Here is a 23905-nt window from a genome sequence, read left to right as displayed (position 1 = left end):
CGGCATCAACCGCGAACTCGGCGTCAAGTAAAGATGGTTTAACTCCCTCGGAAATTTCTAAATATTTATAAATTTGACCAACCAATCCTCTAGTATAAGACATTTTAAAACAAGGATTTAAAAGAGAACCCAATATAAATAAAGTTGGGGATGGGAAAAAATACTTCTTAAATTTTGTTGTCATAGAAAAAATAGCCGTTTGATAACCGGATTTATATTTATACTCATATAAAACTCTAGCTATTTCCGTTAAGTAGTCAAGACCATCTCTAATAATCAAGTTTGAAATGTGACAACTACATCTCACATGAAAAATATTTTCTGGCGGAGGGTTTAATAATAAATTAGTACTCATATATTATTAGAAGCATTATTTAAAGCAATACAAAGTGTTTTTTCTATAAATGTTTAAAAAAATCATAATAGTTGATATTGAATCCGCTAAAAATTTTCCGTCATGACGACCTTTTCCTTCATCTTATAAAAAAGTTATAATTCTTTTTGGCATCACCCAATTATCATCAACCCAATGACATGTAATAGCAAAAAAATCTAACTTGCTAAGACTAAGACCAATATCGGCGGTAAGAGAAACACTACAATTTAAAGAAGTAAATACATGGTGCAAATAAAATCTATATTTATTATATAAATCAATAATATCCGATCTACAAGTACTTCTAGGAATACCCTCAAACAACGGATTATAACAACATTGAATATAAGTAATAAAATTCAAACCCGAAGGAAAGGAAAATGGTAGAGCATCAAAAGCAACCATTTTAGCTATTTCTATACGATCTTTTTTCTTGTCATAGCTAAAAATTTTACTGGTTCGTGGGTTTATTGTTTGTTGAATACCCCCCACATTTGAACCCGTTTGCTCTCCCCAAACATCCTTATGTCTAGTTCTCATATGACCCGTTAATGAACCCGTTTCACCATCCTTACTAGTTTGTTGCTTGAAAACAAATTCTTTTCCACATATAGCTAATTGTCTTTCCTTATCTTTAGTCATAAATTTCCAAATTCTAGCGGTTGGCTTACGAGCTTTTGGCGGTCTGTCTTGTGTATGTGATTGTGTAGGATGCATATCTCCTATGGGATTTTCGGGAGCTTGTGTTTCATCATCATCATCAATTTCATTAAAAGTGCCGGTATGGTGTTGCATTACCTCATGATCTAAAAGTGCACTACCACTACTACCGCCACCACGTCTCACTCTCTTCGACATTATTAAATAGCAATAATTTAAATCACACGCAAATAAATCACAAGAAAATAAATTGCAACAAATTAAATTGCTAGAATTAAATTGCGTAAATTAAATAGCGAAAAATAAAGATAGAGTTAGAATGAAGGTACCAAATTGCCGGACTAATTTCCACCAAAGTGAAGGCAGGTAGAATTGCAAATCCACAACGAAGGTATCAAATTGCCGGACTAATTTTCACCAAAGTGAAGGCGGCTAGAATTGTAAATCCACCAAAGCTTTGGATCTACTTCAGATTGTTGCAAAATCACCAACTCCACCAATAATTTTTTTTTCTTTATAATTGCAAAATATAAAATTGAAACTAGAATAAAACTTTATAGTATTTAATTGAGAGAAATTTAAAGTATATAAAAAAAAAGTTTGGGGGGGTCAGGGAACAAAGGGAGGCCAAAATGGCCGTTTGTATAAAAAAAAGTTAATGGCCATTTTTGCAAAATGGACCTTGGCCAACGGCCATTTTTTGTGACCCGTTTTACAATTGCATATTTTTCTACTTTTTAAAAAAACAAAAAAATCTTTCTTTTACCGGTTAACCGGTTTTAACCGGCCCGATCAGGTTAATCGGTTACATTTTTTGAAAATCGGTCCGATATAGAACCCCGGTAGACCGACGATCCATTCCGGGTCTGGAACCAGTTAAACCGGGTCCGGTCACCAGTTTTGACCGGTTCAACCGGACCGGTTGACAGGCTTACGTACAATCTACTATTACTGGACTAGAGACAATTAATGTGGTTACCCATATTGGTCTACTTTAATGATTATGTATAAAAGAATGATCATTGCTTAGGTGACAACGTCGTAGGGAATGATCAAATCAAATTCGAAAAATCTTTATTTTTTTTTCCTGGTAAGAAGTGCAATAAATAAACCAATCCCAAACATACAAGAAACATGAGTTTGTGTGTGTTCTATATGCTTGCCCAATTTATTTGACATGCTTTCCTTTTCAATCTATCACAATTCTTTTTTTATTTTCTTATTCTCTCTGTTCACTTTTATTTATCCACTATATTAAAGATACATTTTCACTTTTACTTATTCACTTTAGTATTACAAGAGAAAAACAATGTTTTCTCTTATTTTACTCTTAGTATTAACTACTCGTTCCAAAGCCATTTCCAAGTTCATTAAGAATATATAAAAATTAAAATGAATATTACGGTAAAATATACACTTTATTTATAAGCTCGCTACTCTCTAAAACTTGTTCTAAATTACAAACTTCAAGAAATTTTTAGAAATTTTTTGTGTCTAGTCAAACATAATCACACAAATTAAAATGGAGAGTGTTTTTTCACAGATACCAGCTAGCTAGCTAAGCTGGGGTAAGTTTCGTAATGACGAACTATTCAAACATTTGGACTAACAGCATAGGTTTAATTAAATAATATTTTCAATTAAAAAATAATAGGAGTAGTCCATAGTATCTTTCTGTATAATGCCTGCGCATGCACCAAGAAGCTTGGAATTTGTCGTGGTTGGCCATATATGCCTCTATTCGATGAAATGAAAGGGACTGTGCTGATATCCGCGTCACAATTTCTCCTCTCTTTTCTTGGCTCTTTAATTATTTGGATATACACACAAAAGTACATTATATAATGACTTATCATATTAGTACGACTAGTATTTAATTCCTGTCCCCACCCCACCCTCACGTAATATTTCATCACATATTCCTCATTCACGCCCATGTGGCTTTGTTTGTTGCACTTGAAACACAATCCCTTCCTACCATAACAAAATCTTTGCATTTCAGTTTCAACATCATTATCGAAACAATTTTTTGCAGTCTTCACTTTGGAGCTACTATTGTTTTATTTGAATTTTATAGTTACTCAACGACTCTGCTACTTTGTAAGTTTCTCATAATTAATACGCTGCAACTTCGAATAATAAGGAGCCTTAGGGCTTATTTGGTTCGAAGATAAGCTATGATGCGATTAGTTATACTGATATTATTTTTTATCGACGGTAAGATTTATTGTATTAAAAATAACATGCATTATATAATTTCAAATAATGCTGAATAAGGTGTCTAACTATAAGAATAGTATTGATATTGTTATTGACATGATTTATTATGTATAAGAATAGTACTGAATAGGTCGTATTAAGTAATTATGATACTAATTGCGCAAGATTTCGCAACCAAATATTGTAGTACTAAAATTTATACCAGTAATATTTTATCTAATACACCTTACCAAACGATTCATAACAGTATAAAATTTAATGGTCTGTAAAAGAACAGTCAAACTTCAACTCTCTCTGCGATTTCAATATCAATTATTTTGGCAGATCGAATATGTTTTAAGAAATTTGATGCTTCCGAATAACAAAATGTCATTTATTACTTTATTTTTTGCTAAATCTACTGGTATTATTATTGTTTTAGTTAACGGAGGTGCTTAAGGAGAGATAAATGATAATTTAAATTAATAGCTTACAATTAAATTTATTAATATCATCCTTAAGGAATATACAAAATTAAACTCTTATAATAGATAAACAATATAAACCAGAGGTAATAATTGATGGCTGATTGATCAATTCAGAATTGCTTTTGTCATTCTCTTTCCAAGAGGAAGCGAACCAAAAACTAAAAATGAAATAATTATAGAGTTCACACTTGGTTGGCGGAAATGGTCATGAGAGATGAGAGCTTGGCATGGAAGCGGCATGAGAAGCTCCACAAATATAAAAACTAACGTATTATGCTAATATGAAAAACACACAACACAAGGGGTACATGACTTAATTTTTATTTTATTGCACTGGAGTACCATAAACTAATTTGTAACAAAAATATTCAATTTTATCTAAATATCACAAAGTCAAAAAACTATTTTTCTCAATAACAAAAGTCACTCAACTTTGCGTAAATATCACCAAAGTCATCTGGAGAAAATAAAAGAGATATTTTTATTATAAGGAAAATTTATAGCTTCTTTTTATTACAATTACGTAAAATTGATTGCTTTTTGTGTTACAAAAAATACTTTACTAACTTTTTGTGATACTTGAACAAAAATTGAATAATTTCATTTTTACAATAAATAATTTAATGACTCTGATTCAATTAAAAAAAAAGTTGAATAATGCCTCCCCCAGGAAAAGTACTCGCATTAGTCTTGAGAAATGGCGAGTATCATGCCTAAGTGTCGATTAATAATTAATTAATTTAGAGATTTGATTCCTTTATTCCTTCGTTGCTTTAATTTATAATACATACTTTAATTTATTTAGAGGTTTAGAAGGAAATGATGTCGAATATTCTTGTTAAGAGCAGCATGAATTGGAAACGTAGCCCAAGAATTTAGGTATTGTGGGGGCCATTGAATTTTTGCAACTGCGGCGAGGCGCAGGCAGCTTTGTAACTTGTAACAATTTATATACTAACTAGTAAGGAATTGCCCGTGCACGGCACGGGCCCAACTTCAAAGTTTTCTAATGATTTGTTTGGCCACGAAAATTTTTCATTTTTTTTTTGAAAAATTATTTTAATTTATTTGAAAATTTACGTTTGGCTATGAAAATTTCAAATACATAATTTGAAATTTGAAAAACATAAAATCTTATTTTCACTTTCAATACATTCAAATAACTAAATATTAACATTTGCAAAAACTATAACTAAACACAACTCCATCTTCAGAATTCCAAATAAAATTAAAAACATTTGATTTTCATGGCCAAACGCCTACTAAGTTGTATATTATTTATTTATAATTAAAAGTCTTTGTTTTTTCAATTTGTAACCTTTAAACATAAAATTAGATCTCATCTATGGTTTATATTTAGAATACATTAATACATTTTTACAGTATTAACTAAAAGCGATTTAATTTTGCTAAAAAGTAAAATGCATTTTAATGTAATGGCTAATTCATACCTTCTCTAAATTTCCTGAAATTTAGCTTATAGTATTTCGTCTTAAAAGAGTTTTAAACATAGAAAGTCCAATAATATCTCTGATTTTCTTAAGAAGAAAAATTTAATAATGATGTTGAAAAGAGTGAAAAGTTGCTCATTATTTTTAATAAATAAAAAAGACATCCTTGAATTTTTTTTTTTTTTTGGCTTGTAGTTGGTTGATATTATTATTATTATTATTATTATTGAATTAAGACTAAAATGGAGAATGGTACAGAAGTATAGCAAGCGCCATCGTCTTGAAAATGCATGCATGTGGGCCCACGTAGCACCATGATGAGATAAGCAAAAGGGTAATTTGGTCAAGGCATACAAGTATTTATATGACAGCTACAGTAAGATTCCTTTCCAGCCATCTACTGTGCTCCAATTTTAACACATTTACGTCAATACCCTCCGGGGCCCATAGTGCGAAAGGTCGGACCCACTAGGCATTTGAGTGAAAGCTTCTTGGCTTTTTCGTCACTTTGGATCCATAAAAAACAACTGTGCACTTTGTACAAGCAAAAGCAGCGCTAAGTACTATAGAAGATGCTCAAATTGACCTCCACCCAAATTAGAATTCCACGCCGACTTTTCCATGAGCTTTGGTGAATTGCCAGAGAAGCAAAGGATGTCCAGGCAGGCATGTTGATGAAACAGTGGCCTGAAGGAGCTCACTGTGGCTTCTTATATAAGAGAAAGTCTTATTTTTTTTATTTTTAACTTTACTGTTAAAGTTTTCTGGTTCATGAACCTCCCTCCAGCTTTCTAATACTTATTATAATCTTCTTTTTCAATGAACGGCTACGTATAAGATATCTCCAACGTTTTTTGTTTTGTTTATAATAATAGAGATTAGGCGCAAATTAAAATATGAATAAAACCTCTTTCATTTGAAACACATTTATACGATTCCTCTTTTTCCAAACATCATAGTCAATTAGTCATCTTTGATGTGTTTGTGTACTGAAAGAAAGTAATTAATTAATTACCTCTCCATCCCAATCGTTGCTCATTGACATTACACACGAAAGTTAATGTTAAAAATTTTGAATTTTTTCATCCTAAATGTGAAAAGCCAGATAACGTAGTAAACGCCCTTCGAACTCATGACATAAACTCTGCTAGCTTATGATGTCAATCAGTAAACATATTAAATATCGAAAGAAACACTCTCTTTGAGATAGATTAAAAAGAAAATTAAGAGACTTAAAGTGGAACGGAGGGAGTAAAGGTTAAACATCTATGTGCATCGGGAGTTTTGTCCTTTCCTGGTGTCTTAAGTAGATCAAGATGTACCTGACCTAAGTTATTCTGGCGTCAAATATGAAATTTATAAGGCTGCACATAGGCTGAAGGCATTACAATTTCCTGATTTAACGTACACTAGCCAAATTTCTTACTTTTTAAAAAAAAATATATAAGATCGTTTATAGGACGTCCCAAGCACAATATGGTTACCGGACGGACATAAATGTCTTAAATACCTCATAGGCTTATGAACGCAATGTTATTTTATTTCGTTTAAATAAAAGATATTTTCTAGCCAAAAACAAGTCACAGTTATTTTTACCAAAAACGCAATGCATGATCCTCTTTCCTTCATCAAAATAGTATCGTATTATTATGTGTTCAAAATTTAATATTTTTATCCAAACACATAATATTTATCTGTAAAATTAAACTTCTAACACCTAAAAATATTTTAAAAATTTGACATTTATCGGCTAACTCATATGAGCTCTAGCACTAAACTGATCGTTATTAATTAAGAAAAAAGAAAGGACAATGCCAACACGACGCTGACATGGACCGTACTGTTTCATTTCACTGGCTGATAAAGACGGAAGAAACTGCAAACTTCTTGCTTCCTTTCTTCCCGGGACCACGTCCCACTTTCATAGACTGCTTTGTACAAATTTTAAGTTCATGATTCTGAATTTTAAAATAAGATAATGATAATAATTCGAAATTGAAGTATGATAATCTATACAAATTAAATGAATTTCTTGATATGCAATAACATTTTAAATCAAATTTTACTGAATTATATCTAACCTATTATAATCGCAGGTGAGCTTAGTGGTCATCCTTTGATAGAAACATATATAGAGTATATTTTTTTTATTTTTCATTTCTCTACGTTTCGTATTAAATCTCGACTAAATTAAATTGTCACGTAGAAATTTCATTTTGATAAGTGCTCCTTATCAATGATTATTTTATACCCAAAATTCAAACTCACGATATGTGATTAAGGGAGGAGCATCCTCGTCCATCACATCCTTTCATGGTAAACACACACTACTAGTAATACATTTGATTCTTCTTTCACAATATCATGTAAGTAATAGTACTTGTGGCGAAAGAAAAAGTAGTAGTATAGTACTACGCCTCTTAACGCTCTCCAAAAGTCGCCTCTCTCCGATTCGCAAATCCAACCACTTTGTCCATTTCCAGGTTTTCACGGCCGACAATAACATACCCACTTGTTGTCCCTTTCGTTTACAATAATAGAAGTTAACTCCATTTATATTTTTGCTTACCTCAACTTTGGATAACTATGGATTCCTCCAATCCAAAAACAATGTCCAATGACCTACTTCTTCTAGGACATATCTACCTCCAATTTACGTGGGCAAGTCAATTATGTTGACTCCATCCCCCTAGCAACTCGGAACTCCCTACCACAAAGTGTTACCTCTTTTTATTCTCTTTAAATTCTTATCCCCTTAGCATTAGAATTATCAAAGTATACAACCTTTTACCTCGTCATATGTGGCCTTATATAAAACAACATTTTTAGTATTAGTTTTAACATGACCTGAGAATATGATGGTGACTAAATGTTATTTAAGTCCAAAATCTTATCTAATCTAGGACTTAGGTAACCTCTAAACAATAAAAGATGATAAGCATCTTCACCTTCATAGCAGACCGTCCATTTTTTTTTTCCTTCTCATTTTCTTTCATAATAATTAACTGCCTGAGACAAACTTATATAGAGTTATTTGGTCAGTTAGGATTCATATAGCTTCGCTGGACTTGTTTGAAACGGAAGAGTAATTGTTGTTGTTTTTCTTTGGATTATGACATACCAACAATGGTAGATCTAAAATTTAAACAAAGTTTTACATGAAAAATAGCAAATTCTGAAATGTATATCTAATTCTATTTCTATTTGTTTTGTTATTCACAGGTGTATATATATATATATATATATATATATATATAGTTGGATCATTTAAAGATTACAGTTCAACATTACACAAAGGAAACAAGATAAGATAAACAATCCGTTTATTCAATGTCCAACATTCATTAGACTCGTTATGGAACACGAAAACAAAAACAAATATAACAAAAGAAGGAAGGAATCACTGGCAAACTTTCACTTTCCCCTCCTTTCCACTATTTCGTAATAAAGAAGCTTGAAAGGACGGAAATCCAGTGCCAAAAATGATTTACAAAAACTCTCCGGAATTTACTTCCAGGAAAAACCCTTCCCCATAGTAAAAACAGGAAAAAGATTTAAAAAGTTAATAACAAAAATAGGTACAATCTAATTGAACAAGCTTAGTAACTTGGGTTCATCTCCAATAACAACAGTACTCTCAAAACACGTAGTTGTTCCAGATTCTTCTGAATTCATCGAAGGTGTTCCTGGTCGCCTGTGATTGTCCTGCAAAGGGTGGCTATTATACACCTTCTGATTATAACCTGGTGTTAAACTGAGATCAAGATCCGACAACATTGAAGCTTCTTCAGGAAAACGGCGTCGTTTTTGCATCTTCGGTCGCATGTTTTGAATAGGATCTTGAACCTTAAAAGCGTCGGTGCACTCAGATACTTCGTCACTCTCTAACGACGCGCCGAGAAATTCAGGGATTGGCCGCAACGCGCCACCGTGGAGGACGGTCTCCACCGCCGCTTGACAGACGTGCCAATTACCAGTCCATAATAAACCTACCGCTCCGTTAACTGGATTCACTGTTCTTCCAGCAGCTTCGTATAACAAAGACTGAAACAAAGCTGTAAGCAAATACACAAAAATAATCTCAGTTTATAAACAAAAATAATCTCAGCAAATTAATGAACAAAACTACAAAAGAGTTCGTAGAAAAGTATACCAGGTCGTTGGTTTTCTGGTACGTTGGAAATGAAGGACATGAGTCCAGCACGGCCAAAAAACTTAGCGACAAATACAGTGGCATGGCCTTGGGCTTCAGGGGTTTCGATCCATTGCAAACAAGGTCTAAGAATACAGTTCTCACTGCATCCTTTTCGAAGGACTCGACAACCATTGCAACTCATTGTTTTGTTTTCCTGTTATTTTGGATACTTCGTGTGTGTATATATGAGGCAATGGTTACCAGGGCATGAAGAAAACTTGAGAATAATGGTAGGAGGAGGAGACAAAGGGTACCTATACTTTAGAACCAAGAAACAGAAACTTGGGGAGAGAAGATATAGAGGCAATGGGAAAGAGAATGAAGTGTGTCTATATATAAACAATGATGATGTGAGACAGAGAGTCGGCTTCAAGTTTTTCTTCTATTTCTTTACTCCATTAAATAGGGAGTTGTGTAGGTGACTTTTAAGTATGGACTTAACTTTAATATTTTTTTCATCGTCAATAAAATTTTACATTATTGCTTTGCACTATTTGTACTTATAACAACGGTCTACCGGAGGTCTATCGGAATCAGCCTCACTGATTCTTAAGATAAAAATAATGTTTGCATACACTCTATTCTTCTCAGATATCACTTTATGGAATTTCACTGGATATATAGTTATTGTTGTTGGTATATTATACCGTTTTTATTTTACTAATTAAAAAAAGATCTAATTGTGTAAATATTTTTGAATTAGAAGTTATTATACCATTAGATCATCTTTATTTGTTGTAGCAGATAATTATTTATCTTATTTTTAAGATAACAAAAGCTACATTTTAAGGAGGTTATATAACTTAAAATCATATATTTTTTTACATGATTAGTGCCCAGAGCTTAACCACATATATAACTGGAGTTTAAGTTATATAGTACATCATAATTTTTTTACACTATCATTCAAATGGTATATACAGGTAGCCTCCTTAAAATGTGGGGTTTATAATCTTAAAAATAAGATAAGTTACTTGCTATAATAGGTAAATATGACCTAATGAAGTAAAAATTTTGCTGGCATTTATATAACTTAAATCCTAAGTAATTTGTGTTCTGAAAGAGTTTATACATTTATACACTGACTATGCAAAACAAATGTTTTCATTAATTACAATTAGCTCATCTAAAAAATAATTACAAGTAACTTGCCATAATAAATAAAGCTAGTCATACGGTAATTATAAAGTATGTAATTTGCTATAACAAATTAAATCACATCAATAATATAAAAAAATCACATTATCTAGTGTGAATCTTTGTGTTACTTCCGTATCAATTTATGTGATACACTTTCATAATTAGTTCGTCCTATGTTTAGAAATAATTTAACTTTAAATTTTCCTTTTTAGCCTTAATAAAATTATTTACAATCACTCAAATATCTTTGACTTATTTTAGACTACAAGTTTCAAAAGTCTTTTTTTTCTTCTTAAATTTAGTGTTTAGCCAAATTATATCACATAAATTGGGACGAAGGAATTAATATTTTTAGATGTTTGAGTCTAAAAATTACGTAACTCATAACTGAAATATTTGTTTGATTTTAAATGAATTTATTTCTTGCAGACGTTAACTAGAGTCAAGTTGGGGTTAACCTTATAGTTTGGGTTGTGTTAGATTCCAAAAGTATTGGGGCGAAAGCGGCTCCGTGTCTCCGCAGATGGCTGTCCATCAACCGTTGGATTGTTTTTTTTTTTTTTTTCCCCTTATCTCTCTGCTTTTTGGGGATATTGAAATGATAGCCTATCGCTTTCGTAATTTTAATTTTTCCATAAGACTATAAGAGTACTCAATTATACGAAGTGGTATTCACCAATTTCTATATATTTTTAGCAAGTGAACATGTCGATCATCGGTGTAGGGACAAGTCCTCTTCAATCACGAATTTTATACCATCTTTTAGAAAAAATCAAGAGATAAGCATTATAATCCCGTTTCGGCCAAACGACCACTAAGAGTACTCAATTATACGAAGTGGTATGAGAATTCATTTGACCGAGGATACACCATGGTGGGGACAATCAAAAGACTATTTTTGTAATAGTGTATCAAAGAGTGTAGTGTAGAAGAAAAATTATACACTTCATCATTTTGCCCTTATCACAAAAAAAAAAAAAAAAAAAAAAAATCATTTTCAATTGTCTTTTCTTTTGTCATGCAAACGAGTGGATAATGTTTAATTATTGGTCGGCTGGTAAAATGATTTCACTAGGCTCCCCTTAATTAATTGTAAAATAAACTAGTTTCTCGCCAAGTTGGAGATATCTTCTTTTCGATGATTAGGTTGGAGAAGTTTGCATGGTGTTTGTCTACTTTTTGAAGAAGAAAAAATGTTTACTGTTTAGAAAAAAAGAAAAAGAAAGAAGAAATGGGATAATTGTCTAAAAAAATAACAGAACTCTAGGGGAAGAAAACAAGTTTCTCAATGTGGACCTTACTATTGCGTCTGTGCGATTGTAATTTGGACATGTATTTGAATTTTTTAGGTAATAAACAGAAAAAATCTTAGAGGATTACCCAAAAAGATTCTGATTAACTAAAAATAGCACATTTATTCTTCACTTTCATCTTTGCATCGCTCCAATTATTTTACCTTTTTCTTTTCTAGGACGATCAAGAACCTAGCTAATCACATCCAAGTTAAAGTTGGGGCTGGGAAAAATTGAACCTGAAACCTAATGTGGCTAGTTGATATCATAACATTAAAACATATACTACTACTCGTAGATAATGTATAAGTGTGTTTTGGATGGGAAAATGGGAGTTGAAACTAATGTGACGTTGAAACTAATGTGACCCAGATGATATCTGAAGCTACTACTACTTCATATTAACATATGGGTATTTTTTCCTTGTAGCCATGAAAATGATAATCTCCTTTATATATATATCTACTACTAATATGATGCTTCTTTATTATTATAATGATGTAGACTTTTAACTTGGATGCACGATTTGATAGGCGGAGTAATTCTAAATGGCGTGACAAAAGTTTAAGAAAATAATGTAAGAAGTAAGAACTACTAATGATTGCCTGAAAATTACGAAAAATGATAAGTCGTTGACTCGTAGTTGGGACTTTTCTCTGAGTTATACTCATACTACACTATGACTTTTTTAAGTTGAGTTAGGTTAGTACGATCCAATTACTCGATCAAGTCCATTTCTGAGCTGTAAACTATACTATATCGATATATTAAACATGTATTATGCACAATTTTGTAGGAAGTAGGCACATGCAATTACCAGAATGCCCGACTGAAAGTTCGTTGTGTTTGTCGAAAATTATGCTTAAAATTTTATAAGAGAAGCTAAAGATTTAAGGATCAAAGGGAAAAGTTTGTGGTGTTGGTAGCTAGGAGTATGAAAACAGCACTAAATAATCTAATCGAATATAAACTATATATGGATCGAATATTATGTGCCATACGGCTAAAGATAAAGAATATTATGATGAAGGGAAAGCTTATAACAGCTCATTGTGTCGTCTATAAAGACATTTGTTCAGGAAAAAAAATATCATGTTTGTCACTTCTGGGCAAATTCAGAAGATCAGAACCCAAATCTTCTTATTTTTGTTTAAATCTTTTTTTCAAACAATTCTGAACCTTGCTGAAATTTCTATGTATTGCATAATAATTAATAGAGAGAATCATACAGAAGAGTTTCGCAAATACAGATATGCTTCACTGTACAAGTAATTAAACGAAACATTATCACATGGTTCTCATATGCCGCGACCTCAGCCCATTCCTTTCTCATCACCTATCTTTGCGTTCTCATATGCCCCGAACTTAGTCAAATGACCTATTTTTGCCTAGGAGTTTATTTTTTTTAAGGGGTGTTTAAATGGCTAAATGGACACTCTTTTTTAACTGGAGGGAGTAGTAATTAAGAAAGTCTGTGTAACCCATAGTCGTGTTTCCTTTTAACAGGGATCCTTATATACAAAAATAGCTGGCCGGATTCATGGTTTGGTTTACTTTCCTAGTCAGTATACATAAAGTATAGATTGATTTTACCCGATTATAAACTTATTTCTTGGGATTATACATATGTGTTACATCCACCGACTATTTTTAGTTTAAGCGATTGGGTGAGTCGCTATATAGGTTAATACTACTTTAATAATTTTTCTCCTTAGAGCGAAAAGTGTAGTGCAGCATGCACTCCTCAGACCCCCCCCCCCCCCCCCCCCCCCCCCCCCGAACCCCTCGCCCTTGTGGGATGACACTGGGTATGTTGTTGTTGTTAGGGAAAAGGATAGTGCAAATTGACATCAAGCATATCACAAAGTCGAATTCTCAATCGCAAATGTCCCAGCTGATTAGATCGAAGGAATCACCTATTTTTGGAGTGATTCCCAACTACAGGACATGCGTTGTTGATGAACTCTGTTGCAACTTCTTGAAAGGTAAATTTCAAGTGGATATAACCTCTACACAAAGAGGAATCACTGTACATAGAAGTCCAAAAGTTAAGCTTTGGCGTCACCCAATTTGCTTGGGCATTATTGAGTGCCCTTACTTTTTTCTTAAAAAAAATAAAAATAAAAATAAAAAATGAGGGTAGGGATGTTTACCTGAAAATCGATTTAGTTGAATTTGTGTTCGTGCTCAAGGACACGAAGATTAAAGTGATTAGAAAAGCAATGTAATATGCAGTTAAAATTAATAGGATCAAAATATCGACAAAGTAAGAGTTAAGAAAAGCCTGAGCCTTGGATGAGCTTTGAGCTAGATTCTCCGGGCTCGCTTTTAGTTGCAATGCCAATTCAGCCAAATAGAAATGAAAAGTAAAATAGCCAAATAAGTATAGAGTATGTGTGTTGTATAACTCTCTTGAATATCGCGTACTTTACAATGAAATGATAAGCCCTATTTATATTTGGGACAAGGGATACACATTCCATTAATTATGCCCCTGCTAATAATATGACTTAATGCCACAGTAATAAGGGACAATAAAGAGGATAATAATGCCAATTAATGCCCCGTGAAAGGTTCAAGGTCTGCTTGCAATGGTTGACCGTAAGCCTACCAACCGGCGCTATTCCAATGGGCATCCGGACCCTTCAGTGTCTTCAGAGCTATCAGGTCTCCTTCGGAGGCTTTGAATGCTGACTTGACACGTGTCATCACGACATTCGTCCAACCGTGTTCTACGAATTTTACCCAATACAAGGGGAAAGTGAGGGGGAGAAGATTATAAGGTGGAAATCCAATTTTCACGAACAAAATGAAAGTTCATGTAGTTAATCAACTGATCTACTTAGATTCCTCACGAGTGCCCTTACTAGTTTTGGAGCTTTGATGGGTGGCCAGTGCCCAGATCCCTCATTGACTGATTGGCTTGTGGGCACATAATGACCAGTGTGACTCGTGCATGAACAAATTCATGGCAGAAAGCATGTCCCTGTTTCCTTACTTGATACGGTTCGTCAATACAAAGAAAAGATTATTTTTTTATTATTGTTATTAGGTATAAATGTACTATATCCTATTCAAATTCTAGTTTATTTAACTGTAAAAATAACTCTAATTCAACAACCACTAATGATATGAATCCTTTTAGACATAACTTTAGTTAAGTAGAGGGTTCAATTCGGTGGCGGAGCCATGATTTTGGCGAAACGTGTGCAAATTTTCTTCTCACTTGTGTTAAGGGTGTGCACAATTAGATAAATACTCATAATAACTAACATTTAACCCATGTACACCGTGTAATTTTCCCGCAAAGGGTGTGCACCCGACCACCTAAAGTGGCTCCGCCCATGATTCAAATATAATAAGTAGCTAGCTTTTCATATGAAGTTTACCTAATCGATACGAGGAGACACTTCTCACATAAGGTTTTCTGGTTGAAAAATAGCCTGGCTACCAGGGTACGTAGAAAATATTTATTAGTAACATTTTTCAAGTGAAGGCGTCCCAATGATCAGGATGTAATTTATAACAAAACTAAGGAACATGCATGGTGAGGCCATTTCCTTCTTGATTGAAGACATTGCAACCATATATGAGATATGTAGTCCTGGAAGAAAAGTACTCTCACAGATAAGTACTAGACGACTATGTTCAGCCGATGAGGGACCATCCTTTGTGGACAGACAAACACCAAGCACTTGCAGAGAAGTGAAGCCATCAAAAGATATTGGCAAATCCTAAAGATTTTGATTTGTGGGGTCCTTTACAAAAGGCAATTGGGACTAGGATTAGCTTTTGGACCATTATTTCTGTCCTCAAAATGATGATAGTTATGGGAAAAAACCCACTTTCTTTTCTTTGTTTCATGGAGAATGCAAGTACTGTACCTCTGTTAACCCTAAACAGCACGACCTCTTTCAGTTTTCTACACTTCAAGAAAAAAGAAAATATGTACTCACATAAAGCACTAGAGACTAATACTAGCAGGTTAAATCAAGTCATCATTCTGGAATTAACTCTCGATAACACGATAAAACTTTTCGTATTATTCCCTGATGAATGGCTAATGTTGCTTACAGACAGATTAAGGTAACCTTTATCTGGGTGCCTGTCATATTTTCAGAAAGTAAAGGCTAACAACAAGACCGATTTGTACTAATTTTGCCTCTTTGGAAGAAACTGTGTTGATAAGACACTAAAAGGCAGATAGTCCAATTGGAGGAAAAAATCCTAACCATATGCAAACCTATCATGGACTTTGAACAAATGCCATGCAGCTTGAACATGAGTGAAAGAATAAGTTGTGCACTCAAAAGCTTACTGTTTTCGAATAAACAGCTTGCAAAATAGCTTTTTGATCTTGGCTTTTCGGTAGCTACGGCTGTTTGATCTCGCACAAATTCCTCTTCTGCTACTAGGAAGCTCTGCATATCTGACAAAAGAAACTATGAATTCAATAGGTCCAAGGTTGGTAGTACAGGTAGATTTAAAGAAAAAGCCATAGGAACAAAATCCCCCTCTTCACAACCGGTGGCACCGGAGATACGTCCGGTAGCAGAGATGCTAGTTGGTGAGGTGTTCAGGGTTGAGATGGTGGATTTTACCGGCGGCGGCATAACGAAAGACTACACAGCCGAGGACATCAAGCATGCTGATCAGTCTGTTGTGAGTTTCTGACGCAGCACTTTATTAAGGTCCTGTTTGGAAAGCCACCTGGTAATTGAAATTGGTGTCAGTAGTAATTACACAGCCCAGTAATTACACAATATTGTGATTGTCTAATTACAATGACCTATTTGTTTGTCATATCGTAATTATAGTGTAATTATAAGCGTGTTGTTTGGTTGTACAAGTGTAATTACACAATTAGTTTAATTTAAAAATAAATTTTAATTATAAAAAAATTAAAATTAATATTTAAAAATATTTACCTTTATAAATGATATTAAATTAGTTATTTAATAACACATTGTTTCTTGAAAATATATTAATTAATAATCATGTATTTATAACTAATATTGTAAAAAATAATTGATATATATTTTTCAAAGTAATAATATTTAATTTTAATTAATTATAAAACTTAAAAGAAGACTTTTTCTATGAGAACGTCATAGATTGGATGTTTGACAAAAAATAATATTTATAAATATAATACCATAACATTATTCAAATGTTTGACACAAAAAATCAATCAAATGTAAGTAAAAAATAAACAACATGCAATGTGAAAGCAAATAACTTAAAATTGAAAATATAAACCAAATTCAAAATCCAATAGAAAAGTTTAATATAATACTCTTATGTCAAATTCCAACATTACATACGTAAGTTCCAATGTAACTTAAGTAAATAATTCAAAAGATAGGAATATAAAAGTCTATAACCTCATTCACAATAAAATTCTACTTTAATAACATAACTCGTTATATGTCAAGTTTCTTAATGATTCATTCTTTCCAATATTAAGAGGTGTAATTTCAAAAATTAGAATAATAATACGATTATGCTAAATGAATAAACTAAAAAAATACAAGCTATTACATGCAACCACAAGAAGTAAAGGTTGAGAATGAGAAGAAAGGAAATGAAAAATAAATAATATAAAAAGAAAAATAATTAAAAAGAAAAATAAAAATAATAGAAATTAAAAATCAAAAGAAATTAAAATAATAGAAATAAAAATAAAAAGAAATTAAAATAAACAAAAAGAAACAAACTAAAAAGTAACTCTGTAATTACAAGGTGTAATTACATCAAATTCTCACCCCCCCCCCCTCCCCCCTTGAGAATTGGAGAGTGTAATTACACCCTCTCAATTACACTCAATTCCCACCTAACTGTGTAATTTAATTGGTCAACAAACAGGCTAAATTGTGTAATTACACCCAATTTCAATTATTTAGGTTACTTTCCAAACATGCCCTAAATCATTGTTTTCAACCTTTATTACTTCTATTGTATTGAATCCCCTCTTTCGAACTAGTACTTTCGTGAAAGATAAAAGTTTGACTTTGACACGAAATTAACACTTTTTTTAAAAAAATCGAGAAACACGAAATTAACACTTAACAGTGAAAGTTAAGTTCTATTAGCCTAGAATTCTAGCAATAGCCAAAAAGACAAATTCAATAGATAAGACGTAGCATCTAAACTAGAAAGAGTATTATATTGTATGGTTTCAGTATTTCACTTTAATTCTAGTACCAGACATGAAAAGCAAGGACTTGGCTGCCAAAGGCATAGCCTAAGCTTCAAATTGAATACGGAAAAGGGCCAAAATTACCCCGAACTTTGAAAAATAGTTTATCTATGTCCTCCGTTATATTTTGGGGCTATTAATACCCTTACCGTTATAGTTTGGAACAAATATACCCTTGTGTTTAACGGAGTGCCACGTGTCAGTCGCGTTGGGAACCCATTAAACCCTTATATTTCATCCGGGTCAATTAAAATCGGATCCGACCCAGCTAAATTAAATCACCAAACACGTTAATATGTTTTCAAACCCAAGTAACCCTAAATCAGACCTACAATCTCTCTCTCTCTCTAAAATATACCGCCTCTGACCTCTCTCTACAGCAACTCGCCGCCGAACTCACCCATCGCCGAATAGCCAAATTGTTCTTTCAGGTATGGTTCTTTCCTCCATTGTTCTTTAGGTATGTATCTTTGTTTTGACTTTCTCACTCATTTCTTTTGTTTTCATTTGACTTAATGATTTTGGGCAAGAAAGTATTTGAGTAGGGCCAAATGGGTTCAGATGGAATATAAAGATGAAGAAGATCTGAACTGAAATGGCTTGAAATATGATTGCTTAATGATATTTTAATTAATGCCTAATGTTTTAAGCCTTGATTTTAGTGAAGTTGCTGAGATATTGGAAGTGTCGTGTTTTTTTGGATATTGATAATCATCAAAAGATGAATTCCACTATATTTGAAGCGGTGAAAATTGAAGGTGGAATCAACAATAGAGTGATGTCAAAGTTCTTTCTTCAAATCAGTTTGGGTTACTTGGGTTTGAAAACATATTAACGTGTTTGGTGATTTAATTTAGCTAGGTCGGATCCGATTTTAATTGACTCGGATGAAATATAAGGGTTTAATGGGTTGGCTTGTCAACTTGACACGTGCACTCCGTTAAACACAAGGGTATATTTGTTGGCCAAACTGTAACGAAGTGTATTAATAATAAAGATAACGGGGAATTACGTATAAACTATTTTTCAAATTTCAGGGGTAACTTTGGCCCTTTTCCGAATTGAACATTATCCTTTTGTCACTCTTCTCATTGGTGTTACGGTGTTTTCCAAGTTGAATTTGCTTACTTAGCGATGAATACTATTCTCAAGTCTGTCCAATATCTCTGTCATTTTCAAGAAGGCAAACCGTGATACAGAGATGTGACTACCATTTGTCATCGAGCAACCTTGTTGCAATCAGTCACCTGCTCCTTTTGAGTGATATATGTAATGAAAGTAAACAAGCTCATAGTTTCACATTAAAGTCGCCATGGCTCCTCGAACTCCAAGACTAGTTATCCCCATAGACCTAAAGAAAAAGCCATGGGAACAAAAGTTACCACTCCACAACCGTTGGCACCCAGAGATACCTCCTGTAACAGAGATTAGAACAGGGGAGATGTTCCGAATTGAGATGGTTGATTGGACAGCAAGGGCTATCCAAGATAATAACTCTGCAATTGATGTAAAAACCATTGATCTATCCACTGTAAGTGTTCATAAACTAACATATCAAGCCAACATCCAGTGAATCTAACCAAGAGCCCTAACTCCGAAGTCATATTATGTTTGAAATCATTTCAACCTGAATCATATAACTCTCTTATGCAGGTCCATTATCTCAGTGGGCCAATAAGAGTCGTAGACACAGATGGAAATCCCGCTCAACCAGGTGACCTTCTTGCCGTTGAAATATGCAACTTGGGGCCTCTCCCTGGTGATGAATGGGGTTTTACAGCAATATTTGACCGAGAGAACGGTGGAGGATTTCTAACAGACCATTTTCCCTGTGCAACTAAAGCCATTTGGTATTTCGAAGGCATATATGCCTACTCACCTCATATACCAGGTAAAAATGCACATCTTCTCCTAATAAATCCTAGACAAATATATATATATATATATCAAACCCTAATAAGATTTACTGGACATCTCTCGAACAGGTGTAAGATTTCCTGGTTTAGTTCATCCTGGAATAATTGGAACAGCGCCTTCAAAAGAACTACTCAATATCTGGAATGAGAGGGAAAGAAAGCTTGAAGAAACTGGACCCCAATCTATCAAATTATGTGAGGTCTTGCATTCAAGACCATTGGCTAACCTACCTTCACCAAAAGGGTGCATTCTTGGCAAGGTATGATGGCTTGCAATTGTTTCATCAACTGAAGACTTTGTCATTACCCTAACAGTTAATATATTCTGTCACTTAACTATAAAAGAATGAGAAGACAAATTGCTTATCAACAAGCTGCAGCCTGACATTATTGTATCCAGTAAACAGAATATGATTTGGTCATAAGATGTTAAACTGAAGAGAGAAATAGAATGAACAAACAAACTTCACTGCCAAGCACATCAAGTTTTTTTGACAGCTCATGACAATATGTAGATTCCAGACGGAACTCCAGAGTGGAATAGAATTGCCAATGAAGCTGCACGAACAGTACCTGGACGTGAAAATGGAGGAAATTGTGACATCAAAAATCTCAGCAGAGGTTCAAAAATATACCTTCCAGTATTTGTGGAAGGAGCAAACCTCAGTACTGGTGATATGCATTTTTCTCAAGGTGATGGTGAAGTATCATTTTGTGGGGCAATTGAGATGAGTGGCTTCCTAGAGCTCAAGTATGTTCTACATCTCATTTAGCGATAAATGGTCATGACTAAATAGTCTTTTGCTGCCTAGTGATTGCCTGTTACCCGAGTCCCTTTGCATCAACCAGCAAACAGTAAATAAAGTCATATGCACCATTCCCTTACAGGCTAATATCAAGTAACTTCAAAACTGGGCTCCATTAATAACTTTAGTGTTAACTTTCCTCTGTCACCCCCTTTCACATCACTGCTAATGCTACAATATAAGCCTTCTTAAGGTACTCGTAATATAAGGGTTGCAAAAGTATCCGTATGACATAAAGCAACAGGTTGCCAGGGTTTAGTCAAGAATTTCAATACAACAGCCTTTTTTTTTTCTTTTTTTCTTTTTTTTTTTTTTAATATGTACCATGTTGGAAACCAACCAAGTTAGTTATGGACGACTCATTTACATTAGGCAAGCGAAGTCATTTACGTCTGGTTCACCTAATTCTTTATCAATTAATCGCTGGAGCATAGCCATATGGAGTCCAAAAAAATGTATAATGCAATTTGGCTGCGTATATTTAGAAAAAACTAATAGCTATATACACTGAAAGAAGAGCAATTAAGAGATGCTAAGCTTGGATTTCTCTAAGGCAACCAAGTGAATTCCCTCTTTCGTTATCGGCTAGACACTTTAACCTTCTCCAACTGAGAGGTATTATCGTTCATCTGCCAGTTACCACAGGGAGAGGCAAGCCCAACCTAGCAACTGGAATTAGAAATCCAAGCAGGGTAAGTAAAGCCAATAACACAACACAATAATCTTGAGAAACAGACAATTAAACCAAACTTCACAAGAAGAAATTACATACTCCTAAATCTTATTTACTTCCTGAACATCCTGGAACTTTTTTATATATGAACCTGAACTATGAAGTACAACCTGACAAACAACAGCAGCAATTAACTTTTCATTTCATCAACATGAACACAAGAGAGACCTCCTTACTCTTTTTGCATCAGGTGTTTTTCTTCCTATGTGCTACACCTCTGCATTTAGAAGCTAATAATAGACCTGTACCAGATATTAGATTTACATCATTTTGCTTGTAAACAGGTGTGAAATTATAAGAGACGGAATGAGAGAATATCTCACTCCAATGGGACCCACACCTCTACATGTAAACCCAATATTTGAGATAGGGCCCATGGAGCCAAGATTCTCAGAGTGGTTGGTGTTTGAGGGCATCAGTGTAGATGAAAGTGGACAACAGCACTATCTTGATGCCAGTGTTGCATACAAGCGTGCAGTACTAAATGCAATTGACTACCTCTCAAAATTTGGCTACACAAAGGAACAGGTATTAAAAATCTCTCCCTGAAAATCACCCTTGTAACAGAAGATTCTCGGGAATAGATAACATTAACATCCAGAAGAATAAAGCAATTCGAGTAAATATGAACATTAATTATTGCTATGACCACAATGAAGTTGGTGCTATCAGGTGTATCTTCTACTTTCGTGCTGTCCCTGTGAAGGAAGGATTTCAGGAATCGTTGATGCCCCCAATGCTGTTGCCACCCTTGCCATTCCAACTGCTATTTTTGACCAGGTATTAGATGTTCTCAGAGTTCAATCATGGTAAATCATAAAAGTTGCAACGTACAAGTCCAATAAAGGTGACCAACATCTAGTGACTCCAATCTTTGAAATTGCTACATCTTCTGGCTAATAAGCATGGAGTACTCCAGCAAGACTCATACTAAGTCAAGATATCTTCTAGGAACACCTTCTCTGATAGTAATCCTACAACCTACAATTCCCATGAAATGACTGAAATCCAGACTAAAGTTATATTTTAGGAGATAGAACTACAATCTATAGCATAGTATCTGTATTCAGAACGTGAATACTTAAACCTAAATACCTCGGAGATTACACTAGCAAAATAAATATCTTTTACACTAGCAACGTACAACTCCAATAAAGGTGACCTACATCAAGTGACTCCAATCTTTGAAATTGCTACATCTTCTGGCTACTAAGCATGGAGTACTCCAGCAAGACTCGTACTAAGTCAAGATATCTTCTAGGAACACCTTCTCTGATAGTAATCCTACAACCTACAATTCCCATGAAATGACTGAAATCCAGACGAAAGTTATATTTCAGGAGATAGAACTACAATCTATAGCATAGTATCTGTATTCAGAACATGAATGCTTAAACCTAAATACCTCGGAGTTTACTCTAGCAAAATAAATATCTTTTTTGCTCCAGTTTATAAGTCTATAGCTGAATCAGTACGTTCAAGGTCACACATTTCCTGATCATTCTGAGTCCTGTTGTGTTAAGGACAAAAATTTATGAAGAGGAGATTTGTTAAATGCTCATCACATAATGCTAAATACTAATGACTTATAAGAATTACAAATTGCTTTAGTCTTTACAAAATCTTTTCCTTCTGAACTATTTAAGAAATTCCATTTCTGTGGCCTCTACTCTACATTTCTTTCTAAGCGAGCATTCTTTTCCTGTGCTATGCTAATTTAAACACCTTATTGGATTAGTGGACAAATAAGCTGCGTACACGAATAGCTTTCTCGTTCCTTATTCATGGAAGATAAAGCAAGCAGTCTAAGCTGACATGATGTTACATCCTCTTAGCATCAAACTCAACTTTTATCACATGACCAGAACCAAAATTCCTTGCTAAGTAGTGAATGAAACCACATAAGATAGGTAATTAAAGATGATAGATAAAAATAACTGAAATTGATTTAAATCTATTTAAACCTGATTCTAAGAAATCAGTCCCTCTATTGCTGGTTTTCATGAGGGGGAAGTTCAGGCTTATTCCAACAGAATCGGTTGTTTGATGCAGGATATTCGCCCAAAGGTCCATAAAGTGCCTCTTGGGCCAAGACTTGTGAGGAATCCAGGAATTCCGCAATGTACTTATGATGGCAGCCTGCCAATCACCAAAAACCCCTCGCTTCATTAACTACAAGGGAGCAGCTGCAACATGGATGCTCGTTCTTGAGCAGGTGATGTGCATGTACAGCTACTGCAGGAAGATACAACCAAGTTGAACGAAGCATACCTGAGATGTACAAAGCGTAACTAGACCTTCTAAACATCTAAATATGTAGACATGTTCCTCTTAAATGTAATAGCTCGGTATTACCAGTGAGACCATAAGTAGTTTTTGAATCGTAAAATGGAAAACTTTATACTAGAACTAATCATACTAACGTTGCAGCCTTTAGTAAATCTTAAGAG

General features: G+C 33.9%; 2 protein-coding genes across 3 annotated transcripts; one reads left to right on the top strand and one right to left on the bottom strand.

The window, feature by feature from the left end:
* Window positions 1–8480: 8480 nt before the first annotated feature.
* On the bottom strand, window positions 8481–9745 carry LOC132046781 (LOB domain-containing protein 37). Its single transcript, XM_059437530.1, has 2 exons — window positions 9328–9745; window positions 8481–9229 (listed from the first exon to the last, which is right to left on the bottom strand). The coding sequence occupies exons 1-2, from the start codon at window positions 9509–9511 to the stop codon at window positions 8760–8762; spliced, it is 654 nt and encodes a 217-aa protein (XP_059293513.1). The 5' UTR covers window positions 9512–9745; the 3' UTR covers window positions 8481–8759.
* Window positions 9746–19162: 9417 nt separating this feature from the next.
* LOC132046779 (uncharacterized) lies at window positions 19163–23896 on the top strand. Of its 2 annotated transcripts, none has more exons than XR_009412778.1 (7): window positions 19163–19531; window positions 19654–19891; window positions 19986–20176; window positions 20432–20667; window positions 21740–21983; window positions 22115–22235; window positions 23508–23896. XR_009412778.1 is itself a non-coding variant. In XM_059437528.1 (7 exons), exons 1-7 carry the CDS (start codon window positions 19313–19315, stop codon window positions 23625–23627), a joined length of 1356 nt encoding a protein of 451 aa, XP_059293511.1. In that variant the 5' UTR covers window positions 19163–19312; the 3' UTR covers window positions 23628–23896. The 2 variants fall into 2 exon arrangements, 1 of the variants encoding a protein (XP_059293511.1); XM_059437528.1 differs by having other exon boundaries at window positions 22128–22235.
* The last annotated feature ends 9 nt before the right edge of the window (window positions 23897–23905 follow it).

This window comes from Lycium ferocissimum, chromosome 2 (assembly GCF_029784015.1).
Source record: "Lycium ferocissimum isolate CSIRO_LF1 chromosome 2, AGI_CSIRO_Lferr_CH_V1, whole genome shotgun sequence".
Taxonomy (NCBI): domain Eukaryota; kingdom Viridiplantae; phylum Streptophyta; class Magnoliopsida; order Solanales; family Solanaceae; genus Lycium; species Lycium ferocissimum.
This window is presented reverse-complemented; position numbering and strand designations above follow the sequence as displayed.

Excerpts from the sequence above, each read along its gene's own strand:
- LOC132046781 (XM_059437530.1), bottom strand. The coding sequence starts at position 9,511 with ATGAGTTGCAATGGTTGTCGAGTCCTTCGAAAAGGATGCAGTGAGAAC. Across the intron at positions 9,230-9,327 it reads ACCAGAAAACCAACGACCTG|CTTTGTTTCAGTCTTTGTTA; the intron begins GTATACTTTTCT and ends ATTTGCTTACAG.
- LOC132046779 (XM_059437528.1), top strand. The coding sequence starts at position 19,313 with ATGGCTCCTCGAACTCCAAGACTAGTTATCCCCATAGACCTAAAGAAA. Across the intron at positions 19,892-19,985 it reads CTACTCACCTCATATACCAG|GTGTAAGATTTCCTGGTTTA; the intron begins GTAAAAATGCAC and ends TCTCTCGAACAG. Across the intron at positions 22,236-23,507 it reads CAACTGCTATTTTTGACCAG|GATATTCGCCCAAAGGTCCA; the intron begins GTATTAGATGTT and ends TGTTTGATGCAG.